The sequence below is a fragment of the Manis javanica genome, chromosome 1 (assembly GCF_040802235.1).
Source record: "Manis javanica isolate MJ-LG chromosome 1, MJ_LKY, whole genome shotgun sequence".
Taxonomy (NCBI): Eukaryota; Metazoa; Chordata; class Mammalia; order Pholidota; family Manidae; genus Manis; species Manis javanica.
The window spans coordinates 159523027-159535098 of record NC_133156.1 but is presented as its reverse complement, the minus strand read 5'-3'; the positions used below and the strand labels follow the sequence as shown (position 1 = coordinate 159535098).

General features: G+C 43.2%; 1 protein-coding gene across 45 annotated transcripts in view; it reads left to right on the top strand.

Moving 5' to 3' along the window:
- The window catches only part of MAP4K4 (mitogen-activated protein kinase kinase kinase kinase 4), a 191019-nt gene that overhangs the window by 158245 nt on the left and 20702 nt on the right, over positions 1–12072 (top strand). For 5 of the 45 annotated variants that reach the window (XM_073239238.1, XM_073239247.1, XM_037019929.2 and 2 more), the window contains 8 exons: positions 837–998; positions 3392–3625; positions 4423–4529; positions 5910–6061; positions 6579–6676; positions 8512–8687; positions 9169–9289; positions 10308–10499. In XM_073239238.1, coding sequence (XP_073095339.1) covers positions 837–998; positions 3392–3625; positions 4423–4529; positions 5910–6061; positions 6579–6676; positions 8512–8687; positions 9169–9289; positions 10308–10499 — 1242 coding nt within the window. The remainder of the gene's footprint in view (positions 1–836; positions 999–3391; positions 3626–4422; positions 4530–5909; positions 6062–6578; positions 6677–8511; positions 8688–9168; positions 9290–10307; positions 10500–12072) is intronic. The other 40 variants (XM_037019945.2, XM_073239291.1, XM_073239373.1 and 37 more) reach the window with 16 other exon arrangements.

Here is a 12072-nt window from a genome sequence, read left to right as displayed (position 1 = left end):
CCTGCTGATGTAGGGGGAAAGGGGGCATAGAGGCCCCTTTGGTTTTCTGGCTGAGAAACTGAGGAGCAGAGAACTGAAGGGACTAGCCCAAGGTCTGTTAATGCAGTTCATGTTTTTCCTGAGGACCAGAGCACCTCCATTAGCGAACCTTGAACACCAAACAGGATTGTATGGCAGAACTGTTCTTTAAAATGTAAATGGGGGAATGGTGGCCTGGTCATCTCTTTTCTAAAACTGCAGTGAGGGTGAAGTGTGCCAGTGGCTTGGCTTATTGACCTTTCACTGATGGGACTTGTGTCTGGACTTCTGCCTTTGGCCTGCACAGAGTCCCGCAGTGATGAAGGGGCACGGCTGTGCTGTTCTGGGTCACTGGGAAAGGGGCACTGCATCCTGCCTGCAGGCGGCAGCCTCGCATCTTGTGCCCTGCCCTGGCAGAGCAGATTCTAGGAACAAGTGTCTGCTTATTCTGGGGAATGCCCTTATTTTTGGTGGGATGAAATGTGTTTTGGATTCCTGAGCATAGTCTTTTAATCTAATGGTTTAGTTGGTTATGACAGATTGTTTTCTACTTTATCATCATGTATAGTCATAGAATTCTTGTCAAGAAAAGATTTTAAAGGTAGCCGCTCTTAATTTTTATCTTCATAATTATTTCTTTATCCTGATTGAAATCTAGTCCTGGTGCATTTGCCTCCTCCCTCTCCAAGCCACCTCTCTTCCTGCATTTGAAGAAAATGGAAAATTGCTCTTCAGAGTTCTTGAGCTTTCAGGCTTTTTGAGTATCTCTGCTTATCCCCTACTAACACTGAGTTGTGTCTTCTAACTCTCTGATGCAGGTGGAAGATAGATTTAGGAAAACTAACCACAGCTCCCCTGAAGCCCAGTCTAAGCAGACAGGCAGAGTATTGGAGCCACCAGTGCCTTCCAGATCAGAGTCTTTTTCCAACGGCAACTCCGAGTCTGTGCATCCTGCTCTGCAGAGACCAGCTGAGCCCCAGGTAGCAACCACCGGGGGCTGTGGGCTGAGGAGGCTCACTGAACCACAGGCTTCTTATGATGTTCACTTCAGGGTGTTAACCTCCTTTAGAAAGAGAAGAGTAGCAGGAGTGATTTTGGACTAACTCAAAGAAGACATACTCCCAGTTGATACAGAAGAGATGATTTTTTTTTTTAAGATTTCTGTTGCACAATCTAGAGTATCTAGATTGATTTCTTCTTTCAGTCCAACTTTCTGCCTTCACTAACTCAAATGTTCATAAACAAGTTACATCTTCATTCTAATACAAAAATCTTTCAGCTTAGCTTTTAGAAGGTTGGTATCATACATCCATAGAGGAAGAAGCCAAACCTTTACTGTGGTCCTTGGCTTTTGGCCATTTCCACGAGAGGGCTTTAAAGAGCCTATGACTGCCTTGAAGTTCCAGGTAGAATTTTTTGATTGGTTGAAATGTGCATTTCCCTTTTCTGGGAAAGGGGCCTTTTTATCAGAATCTCAAAAGGTTCAAGATCCAAATAAGCTACGATCCAGTGGTTAAGGTATAGATTTCCCTGCAGTAGGCCGGGGGAAAGATCGTGGCCTCTCACTGGGTCTGCCACAGCCTTCTGTCGTGTCTGGATGAGTGCTCTATGGTTCAGAGACCCCTCTGTGGGGTTGGGAGAACAAAGTAGATCTCAGTGATTACCCTCAATAAAGAGCTTAGCTCTAAAATGCTGATTCCCACTCTCTTGCTGAAAATAACTGACCCAGACATTTTCCTCCTTTCAGCTGTGTAGGAATATGGGGAACAAGTCCCTGTGCATCGTTTTGTCACTGTTTTCCTTTGATGGGAGACAAAAAGTTCATAGTCTCGTGAGAAATATAGCTGTGATGTTCTGAAAAACAAACTCAAATGAAGATTTGAATGTGCTTTATAGTAAATAATCCCCAGATGGGGAAGATGTTTAAAAAAAAGTAAAGAAGAACCAGGACATATGCAGTGGGTGTGGGGAAGGTGTTGGGAGTCAGGGAGGAAATTACACGGGATCACAGGGGAGTTGACCTGGGAGCAAGTTGGCAACTCCAGAGGGAGAGGAGTGGAAGGAAGCAGGACAGAGTAAAAGGAGAGGCAGGAAGGGAAGAGGGACTCATGGCGTAGGTTTGTGATGGCACTTGTATGAAGAGTCTAGGATTAAAAGTTTTTATTCTGAAATGTAAACTTACCGTTAAGTAGAAAATCTTTCTTATTTATCCACTAACAGTTTAGAAAATACGAGTTCCTGAATTACATGGACCATATTAATGATTAAATAATGTGGTGCTGAAAATAGTTGCCCTTTTCCTCCTCCTCACTGTAGATGTACATCTGTGGAAACATTCTTTGGGGAGACTTTTTCATGTAGGATTCTAACTTTAAACCCATACTTTTAGTTCCATGCTTTCTCCCTTAAAATTTTAAACATTTTAGACTTCTGGGGTTACACCAATAACTGGAGTTATTTCACTTACCTAGAAGTCGTAGCTCTGAAACTAATTTTGAATCTTGTATTCAGAAGGACTGAAGCAATTGTGATTTGATGTTTGCAGTTTTCATTAAGTGCATTGATATAATAGGTATATAGTATATATATTGGAATACTGAACAATTATTTTAAAATAAAATAAAGAAATTACAGATTAATTCAGAGATTGTTTTCCCAATTTAAAAGCTATCAGATAAACTCTGTTGACAATTGTCACATTTCTTTAATTGTCAAGTAGAGGGAAAACTCCAGCAGCAGACAGTTGAGGAAACATAGTACTGAATATTTCTAAGGAAATCAAAGGTTTGAGTGTTTTGAGGTTTGGGAGAATAAAGAAGCAAAACTGTTGGTGTATTTGAAAAGTTGGTTGTTTTTTAAGTTATACAATTATAGTCTGTCAAAGCATGAGGGGTTTTTCTTTGCTCATTAAATGTGTTGTTTTATTATTAACTTGGTCTGAAATTTTACACCACCAGGTAATGTGAGGATGGATAGATAGGTCTGCATGTATGGCAGTGTCTGTCTTGTGATTCTCTCCCTCTCTGCCTGTCCAGTCTCTGCTTAGGCATGGATGTGCATGTAGCACGCTCTTCTCCCCACTTTCAGGACAGGAGGTCTAGAAGTCTTCTTTTTCAATTCTTTTGTTTACTGATACCTGTAATGTTTGTCTGGATATTAAGAGTTTTCCTTATAAATGTACAGTTCTTCTCTACATATTGTGTTCCCCAACCGCTTCTTTACCAGGATTGTACCCGTTTTACTGCGTGGCTTACCTAATGCTGTACCACCCCACTTTGCTTCCCCTGCTAGTTCCTGCTCTGGATTTGGTATTGACCAGAAAAGCGTTGTATGCAGAACGCATTGAATGTTTTGTGTTTTGTTTTCTTGTAAGGTACAGTGGTCCCACCTGGCATCTCTCAAGAACAATGTTTCCCCTGTCTCGCGATCCCATTCCTTCAGTGACCCTTCTCCTCCCAAATTTGCACACCACCATCTTCGCTGTCAGGACCCATGTCCACCTTCCCGCAGTGAGGTGCTAAGTCAGAATTCTGACTCTAAGTCGGAGGTACCTGACCCCACCCAAAAGGCTTGGTCTAGATCAGACAGTGACGAGGTGCCTCCAAGGGTAAGAAGCAGAAAGACAGATGTATGCTGCTTTTTCTTTCTTTCTTTCTTTCTTTTGTTATTTTTTTAAAAATTATTTACTTTAATTGAGGGTATGGCGACTTCACCAGAATTAAGGGGCATATGCAAATAGAATAAAAATATAGCGTATTGGTTGTCTTATTATAAGTTTATATGGAAGCTACAAATTATTTTGTTTAACATTAACCAATACCGAAATTTTTAGAAATTATCTAAAAAGGAAAACAATTAACATAAAAATTTCAAATAAAATGTTTTTTTTCTTTCTAAGTTGAGGGATTTTGTTTGGGGTTTTAAATTTTTGTTTTGTTTTTGATAATTAATGGTGAAACTAAACAAAAAGGAACATTTTAGTGTACGTTTTATCCATTTGGAATTTGCTTCCTCTGAATATTTTCTTGCTTGCTACCAGTCTTTGTTTCCTACTGATCCATTTGTGGAACATTGTTTGGTTTCTTTGAGCTTATTTTTCTGATTCTCACATTATCTTAGCAAAATGCGTTATATGTCCCCTGCCACCATGCTTCAGTCCAAGCATCATTTAAATGCTATAAAGAAGCACTGACAGGCTCCTTCCCTGGCTCCTTTGGTGCCTTGTTGACTGTGTTTACTCTGTCATATCAGTAGAGGGCACGGACAGGTCAGGGTCGAGGGTAGGTTGGTGTTAGGTAAGGCCAACGTGATTAGGGCTGCCTTAAAAATATGTTTTGATAGGGAAATCTTTTTTCTCCTCCTCATATTTTCAATAATTTAATTGCTGTGTTTTCTGCCCCAAAGGTCCCCGTAAGAACAACATCTCGCTCCCCTGTTCTGTCCCGTCGGGATTCCCCACTGCAGGGCAGTGGGCAGCAAAACAGCCAAGCAGGTCAAAGAAACTCTACCAGGTAAAAGAGGAGTAAAGCTAAGGAAAGGCTTACTGTAGTCTCCTACAGTTTGGCTTTGTCTCTTTTCATGAAAATGCTCCTCATTATGAAGTTTTGGGCAAAAAGATGATCAGGTTATAAATGACAAACTGCCATAAAATCCGTTAGCATGAATAATACCAAATTGATCTATAGTGAAAAGAGAACCTAAATTGATTTGTGTGTTGTGGCAGTTTTAAAATGAAAACCACCTGTCTCTAAGAGTAAGTGGAAGAAATAGCAGGGAAGTGGGGAGAGGTTCTGAGAAAATCATAATCTGACAGAGTGTACTATCTGCAGGAAGTCCTAAGGTCTTGGGAGTGGTATAGAATCACAGACAGGCTGGCTGCTAAAGACAACCAGTGATTGGCTTACAGTCTGCAATAAATGAATGAATTTATCAAATAATAGTTTTAGGATCTAGAGCTGTTCTGTACTATACAATAGCTATTAGCCACATGAGGCTACTTAAATTTGAATTTAACATAATTAAAATAAATAAAATCAGAACATCATTTCCTTAGGTGCACTAGCCACATTTTGAGGGCTTAGTAGCCACATTTAGCTAGTGGCTACCATGTTACACAGCTCAGCTCCAGAACATTTCATCACCTCAGTACGTTCCATTGACCAGCACCATTCTAGTGAAACACAAGATTGTTATATTGAATATTTTGTACTTGATCATCACTGAACCTCTGTAGTTAGCCTTGTACACGTGGAACCTCCGTGTACCTTGAAGCCGTGAGATGGAGGGCAGCCCAGAAGCTGCAGAGAGCGTTCTTAGTCCTGAAGCAGTCAGAGCAGACTACAGGACTCTCCTGTGACTGAGCCTGCACGGGCATCCTGCATAGCAAACACGTGCTCTGGATGCGCCCGTGGCAGGGATGGGCATGTGTCCCACACAGCTCAGACAGAGGAGTGTGGATACACTCCATACATGAAAGTGTCCAGGGGCAGTGGGTGAGGGCAGCAGCCTGGCCCTGTATGATTGTGTGTGTCATTGTATATGTGGAGTTTTTTTATACTAAGAAAGTGAGTTCGTAGCTGTGACAGAAACAGTGACACTTCTAGACCCAAGCAGTAACATTTCCTCTCCACCTCTTCAAGACTTTGGGTCTGCTAACAGTAGGCTACCATTGAGAGTTTTGGGTTTGTTAAGATATCTGAGATAAAAATCCATGAATGATGTCAGTAAAACTTGGGGTGAATTTAATATTAAATGTTGTTTCTAGGCTGTTTTTCTCAACATCCATTTGAAACATTGACATGGGGCAAATAGAGACAGAGACTGCCTGTGTTTATAATTTGACACTGCATCTTGGGACAGTTCCTTAGCTGCTCTCTCCTCTTTTCCAACAGCAGTATCGAGCCCAGGCTGCTGTGGGAGAGAGTGGAGAAGCTGGTGCCCAGGCCTGGCAGTGGCAGCTCCTCGGGGTCCAGCAACTCAGGATCCCAGCCGGGGTCCCACCCCGGATCTCAGAGCGGCTCCGGGGAGCGCTTCAGAGTGAGATGTAGGGGGCCTTGCTTTTCTCTTTCCCTGTTAACAGTACTGGGCTATGATCAGTATTTGGGAAACCCTTCTCAGTCATGTAAGACCTGTGGTTTTTACACAGCCTCCTATCACAAGACACTGTTTCAGTATAGGTTGCTGAGAACACTAATAGTCGTCAAAATTTTAAATATAAAAGTAATAAAGTTAACTTTTGAGGCTTACACATGCCTAGCACTGTGAGCACTTTACATGCATTATCTCCTTTAATCCTTATAATAATGCCATGGCATGCATTATTTTAACCTACTCATAATAATAGATGAGTAGGAAGTCCCTCTACAGGGTTTTGTGAGCACATGTGAATCCAAGTAAGGGGTTAACTGTAGAGTGCAGCAGTGGGGATTCTGTGTCAGGAGTCAGCCCTCCTGAGTGGGGCTCACAGAGGTAATCTAGCGGGGACAAAAGGCCAGATGGGCAAGGTCAGCTTGGTGACACATGCCTGTATGTTTATATGCATCCGCCTTTCTTGTCTCCAGCATCATCCAAATCTGAAGGCTCTCCATCTCAGCGCCTAGAGAACGCAGCAAAGAAACCTGAAGATAAAAAAGAGGTTTTTAGACCTCTCAAGCCTGCTGTAAGAATTGCACATCCATTTTCCTTGTTTTCATTTCATTTCTAAGATTTTAATACTTGAGTGAGACTTCTCTATTACATTGTGTAGTTGAGAGGCCTGCAGTTCTTTCTGTGGGGCCCCTCAGGTTTGAGAACTACAAGGACAGCCCTACACCTCAGTCACGTATGCGCCACCTTCAGTCATTTAAAAAAATACAAAAGAGAAACCTTTTTGTATCTTTGCTTAGCATTAACCTTTATGTGTTTGTTCTTGATGATGTGGCCATTTACAACACTAGCTTAGAATAATTTTTCTAAGTCACCTTAAACTCACCTGCTTTTAAAATCCTGCCTTTTGGAGCTGGGAGCAGTGGGCATGGCCCTTTCTCCCACTCCTCCTTCAGTCCTTGTGGCACTAACTGCCCATGGAAGCGCATACATCCTGGGGCTGTAAGCTTGTTGGGAGTTTTGATTTCCTGCTTGGACTGACTTCTGTCCTTCCTCCTACTCCCTGGCCTTCTCTCACGCTGCCTCACGCTGTGCATCCTTCACCACTGACGGCTGCTCTCGTTCAATGAAACGCCACCTCGATTGCAGGGTGAAGTGGTAAGCCCCGCCTCTGAGAATCTCAGCATCAGAACAGTGGTCTAACTGCCTTTCAGATTTTGCTTGTATTCACCTACAGTCCTTTTCCTTCTTCAAGTTGCCTTTTTGTTCTTTTCTAGAATTCAAAAACCCAAACTTGGGCCTCATCTTTTCCAACACACAAAATTTGTTGCATGCATTTTTTATTATTTCTTAACTCTGGCTTTTAAAAATTAACTTCTTAAAAAGCCACAGCTGTAATCATGAAATAGTTGATAAAATTCAAAGTCCACTGCTTGATCTGTTAACTCCAGAGGCTCAAGCTCAAAGAAACTTGGCCTTAACTGTGAAGAAGAAGAAAACTGGGAACTTCTGAGCAGAAAAGTGGAGATAGCCATATGTCCCACTGTTTAAAAAGTCATTACTTTTAAATAAAATGCCCAACCCAAGTGAAAAGATATATTTTGGCTTTCTATATGAATATGTAGACTATAAATAATAATCACACCTGAAAATCATATTTGGGTAATTGATTGAACCCTAAAATGTACAGTGGAGGCTGACAAAGTCCCTCTTGAGTAGTACCTTCCTCTGTGGATGCTCTTCTCCCTGATGTCCCCATTCATAGGCAGTGTCATGGGGAAAGGTGGGCTGCTGTCAGCCCCACCCCAGCAGCCCAAGCTCTCACCCCCTCCCGTCACAGGGCAGGAGCTGCTAATGCACATGGCAAGTTGTTCGTAGTCAGTGAAGGGGAAGCAAGATAATGAGAGGCATGCTGGTGCTCAATGCTCACTTTTCTGTAGGTTTGAAATTTTTAAAAATAAAAACTTCACCAGATACGTACTTAAAACAGCCCTATTTAACCTAGAATCTTGCTTTTTGGATAATGTCCTCAAAAGAAGACTATTCACAGGCATCTTCACAACAAATTCTAGGGACCTGTCTTCACCCATTTGTTAATCTAGAATTTATCTTAAGTCGAGGGAAAAAACACTATCACCTAAACAGATTGTTATTTTTTTTGTTAGGAGATTGGCACTGAACATCTTTGAGTTTTTGTGGGTTTTTGTTTTTGTTTTGTCTGCCTTTTGACTCTTTTTGGTCTTCTCTATAAACAGCTTTTAAGAGTTCACCTTCATATGCTACTGGTAAATACTCTACAAAACAGTTTTATGGATCTGACAGCACAGCTCTTTTATTATCAGAGCTGCCATTTTTTACTGTTTTTGCCCCACTACTTTTCCCTTTGCCTCACTTTCTTCTGTGCATTAGGATTTGACTGCACTAGCCAAAGAGCTCCGAGCAGTGGAGGATGTCCGGCCCCCACACAAAGTGACCGACTACTCGTCGTCCAGCGAGGAGTCGGGAACAACAGATGAGGAGGACGATGATGTGGAGCAGGAAGGGGCTGAGGAGCCCACGTCGGGGCCAGAGGACACCAGAGCAGCGTCAGTCTTTGGTGTATTTAAGAGAGGATGAAAGTGTCCCCACTAAGCCTTGTTTCCACTTGGGACAGTTTTTCTCAACCTGTCAGAGTCTGTGAACATTTAACACTTAGTTGTTACAGATTCACAGCAGACATCCTTTGTTTCCCCCTTCCGTTCATTTATGTGCATGCATGTCAGTGCCTCTCCCCAGAGCCCTAGTGTGTTTTATTTTTTCTTTTCAATTTGAAGATATGATAAAACGGAAGTTTCAGTTCGGTTTATTTTAACTGTAGCATTCATGCTAATTTTTTCATTCAGAAACACTGTACTGGTAGAAAATTCCTTCTTGCGTGGAAAACGCCAAACATTTTTTTTCCTAGAGGAAACTTTATGTCTATACCCTGATCTCATCTTACGACTTTGAAAAGGTGAAAAATCTAAACCAGGCTATCTTCAACTTGTGGAATTATGACCCTTCACCTCTGGGTTTTTGTCGCAACAGGTCTTCTCTGAATTTGAGCAATGGTGAAACGGAATCTGTGAAAACCATGATTGTCCATGACGACGTGGAAAGCGAACCAGCCATGACCCCGTCCAAAGAGGGCACGCTGATCGTCCGCCAGGTATCCATGTCTTCCCAGCATTGTTAGAGGCTGAGCTTTTCCTGTGGTCATTAACCCACTTGCTCATTCACTCACTCATGCTGTTTCTACATCATCATCTGTTCTCATATTAACAAGACCCCAAGAGCAGTGTGCTGGGGCCAGGGAGGCAGGTGTGTGCTGCATGCCAAGAAGGCAGCCAGCAGGCTTCACCCCACATTGCTGCTCCTCTGCATGTTTTGCAGCAGCTCTCATTCAAGCACCACGCTGAGTTTCACAGTCTGTGTCTGAGCAATAGGAAAGCCATGGGGGAGCCCTGCCGAGGGCGGGGAGGCAGCCCCTAGTCCAAAGCAGAGCTCCTAGCTCTGGGGGCCCACGGCACCGCTGGAGAGCGGAAGCCCTAGTCTCGGTCCCAGGGAGGGCCGTGTGGAGCAGAGGGTGGGGAGGTGGAGGTCCGGTCTTCCTCGTGTGTTCCAAAATGTTAGTTTTCTCACTTGTTGGATATTAAATGTGTGCCACCCAGATGTGCTCTGAGATTACCAAGCTTTACAACTGTCTGTTTGTTCATTTCTTAGCTTAGATGTACGGAAAGTGATATGTTCCTCATTCAGCTAGAACGTGGCACCTCTCTGGTATTTTGGATGTGTAATGTATTTGGATAGGAAGTAGGAAGAACATGGAAAAGACCAGGATTGAAAGAAGTGACCGAGTACTTCCTAGAGCTTTACACAGAAAGATGAAAAAGGACACAAAAAAGCCCTAGGGGTTTTGGTGACAGCGGCTAGGGTGATAGAGAAACAAGATTAGACACTCACTGCTCCCATCCGCGGCCACCAGATGGGGTCCTTTGGCTGTTGGCTCAGTTCAGGCATTTGGTGAGAAGTGTGAGTAGTTGAGGCCAGTTTCCTCCGGTCTTTCCTTGACAACTGAGCAGAGTTTGAGAAGTCACACAGCACATTAAACAAAGTCAGGTATCAGTAGGGTCATAGGCAATTGCAGCAGCGCTTGAGCGAGACAAGTGTGCCTGTTTTTTCTACAGAGTACAGTTGACCAAAAGCGTGCCAGCCATCATGAGAGCAATGGCTTTGCCGGTCGCATTCACCTCTTGCCAGATCTCTTACAGCAAAGCCATTCCTCCTCCACTTCCTCCACCTCTTCCTCCCCATCCTCCAGCCAGCCGACACCCACCATGTCCCCACAGACACCCCAGGACAAGCTCACTACTAATGAGGTATGTCTCGCACCACAGCTGGCTGCTTTCCTAGGGTCAGACCAGCACCGCCGAGTACTAGCTTGCAGGGGAGACCTTCCCAGTGCCTCTCCCCCTCCCCTACCCACCCACCTTCTTGTCACCTGCCCTTCTCCCAGCCCCCAAATAACATGTGTTAGGTCTGCATACAGATCCCTTAACCATAGAGCAATTTCCCTCCAGACTTGCCGGTTCAGGGCACTGTTCCCTTTTCTCTAGATAGTGTAGTTGCATGGCTTTCTTTGTTCATTTTACTTTTTAAAAGTCTAAATAAAATGATTGCTGTGTTCTCAGATCCATGATATATTTGGCATGAAATTCTCATAGTCGTTTGTGGAATCTGCTCTTTTAATTCTTTTTATCCAATAAATGAAATGCAGAATAATTTGATTCAGCAGACTTGGCCTTACTGGACAAAATTGTTACCCTGTACAGGAATCTCCTTCAAACAAGGCCAGATCGTTTTTGTGTTTGGGGGTGGATTATGGGTTGATTACTCTTGTTTTTGCCAACCCTGTTAAAAAGACTTTGAAATTCACAATTTCACAATCCCTGTGAAATTCACAATCAGTCAGAGTTGAAGCAGTCAAGTGCTTTTCAGGGAAACCTAGATTAGGATGTTAAGCAAGAATGGCAAAGGTCTTGAATATGCTTTTTAACTTGAAATTTTTAGTGGGAAATCTGTGTGGTTCGCTCTAAAGGCTTGGCTGTGGTGCTCAGTCACGGTGCTGCTTGGGGGAATCCTTTGCTCTTTGGAAGAGGCTTATACCCCCAAATGCAGTGAGAGTCCACCCTGAACACCCTGTACTTAAACAAGTGATTTTGATGTCATGGGAGGTTTGGTTTCAACACACTTGTCTAACAGCGGAGGTTGAAAGCTGCATATAGCCTCAGCCAATCTTGTCATTGTAAACATTTAACTGCCAGCCGGGCTGCCAGCTCCTATTTTGGTTCCCTTGTTAGAAAGAACCAGAACAATCCTGTCCCCTGAGAAGCAGAGGCAAGCTGAGCACTTCCTAGACAGGCTTGGCATCAGATTGGCCATTGGCCAGATTGGCCACTGCTCATGGGACAGGGCGGGAAAGCCTGTAGGCAGCTGTGTTGGTAGGAGCTTAGGAGGGCGTGGACTCGGAGGGTGTGGGCTCCAGGGCCTGGGGATTTTCAGCTGCCTATGGCGGATGGAAAGGTACAGGATGGAAGCACTTGATCAGACATGTTCCTTTTCTCCAGTGATAAGTCCCACCTGCACTCACATTCCTCCTTATATTTGAACTTTGCTCCATTTTGTGCTAATGTACAGTATTTACTATAGCTCCTAACTCACTAAACTGGCAAGTTTATTTTTGTTTGTTTTGTTCTTAATTGTCATTACATTTCCACTTAACAATTTGTTTCACTTTCTTGTGTTTTTTGATTTTTTTTTTTTTTTGTCTTCAGTTACGCTACTAACCAAGACACTAGCACTCCTAGGAGAAGGGATATGCCTTATTTTGTCATTTGCACCTTTCACTAATGAGCCTGTTTGATACAGGTTTGATGATGATGCACCTAACTA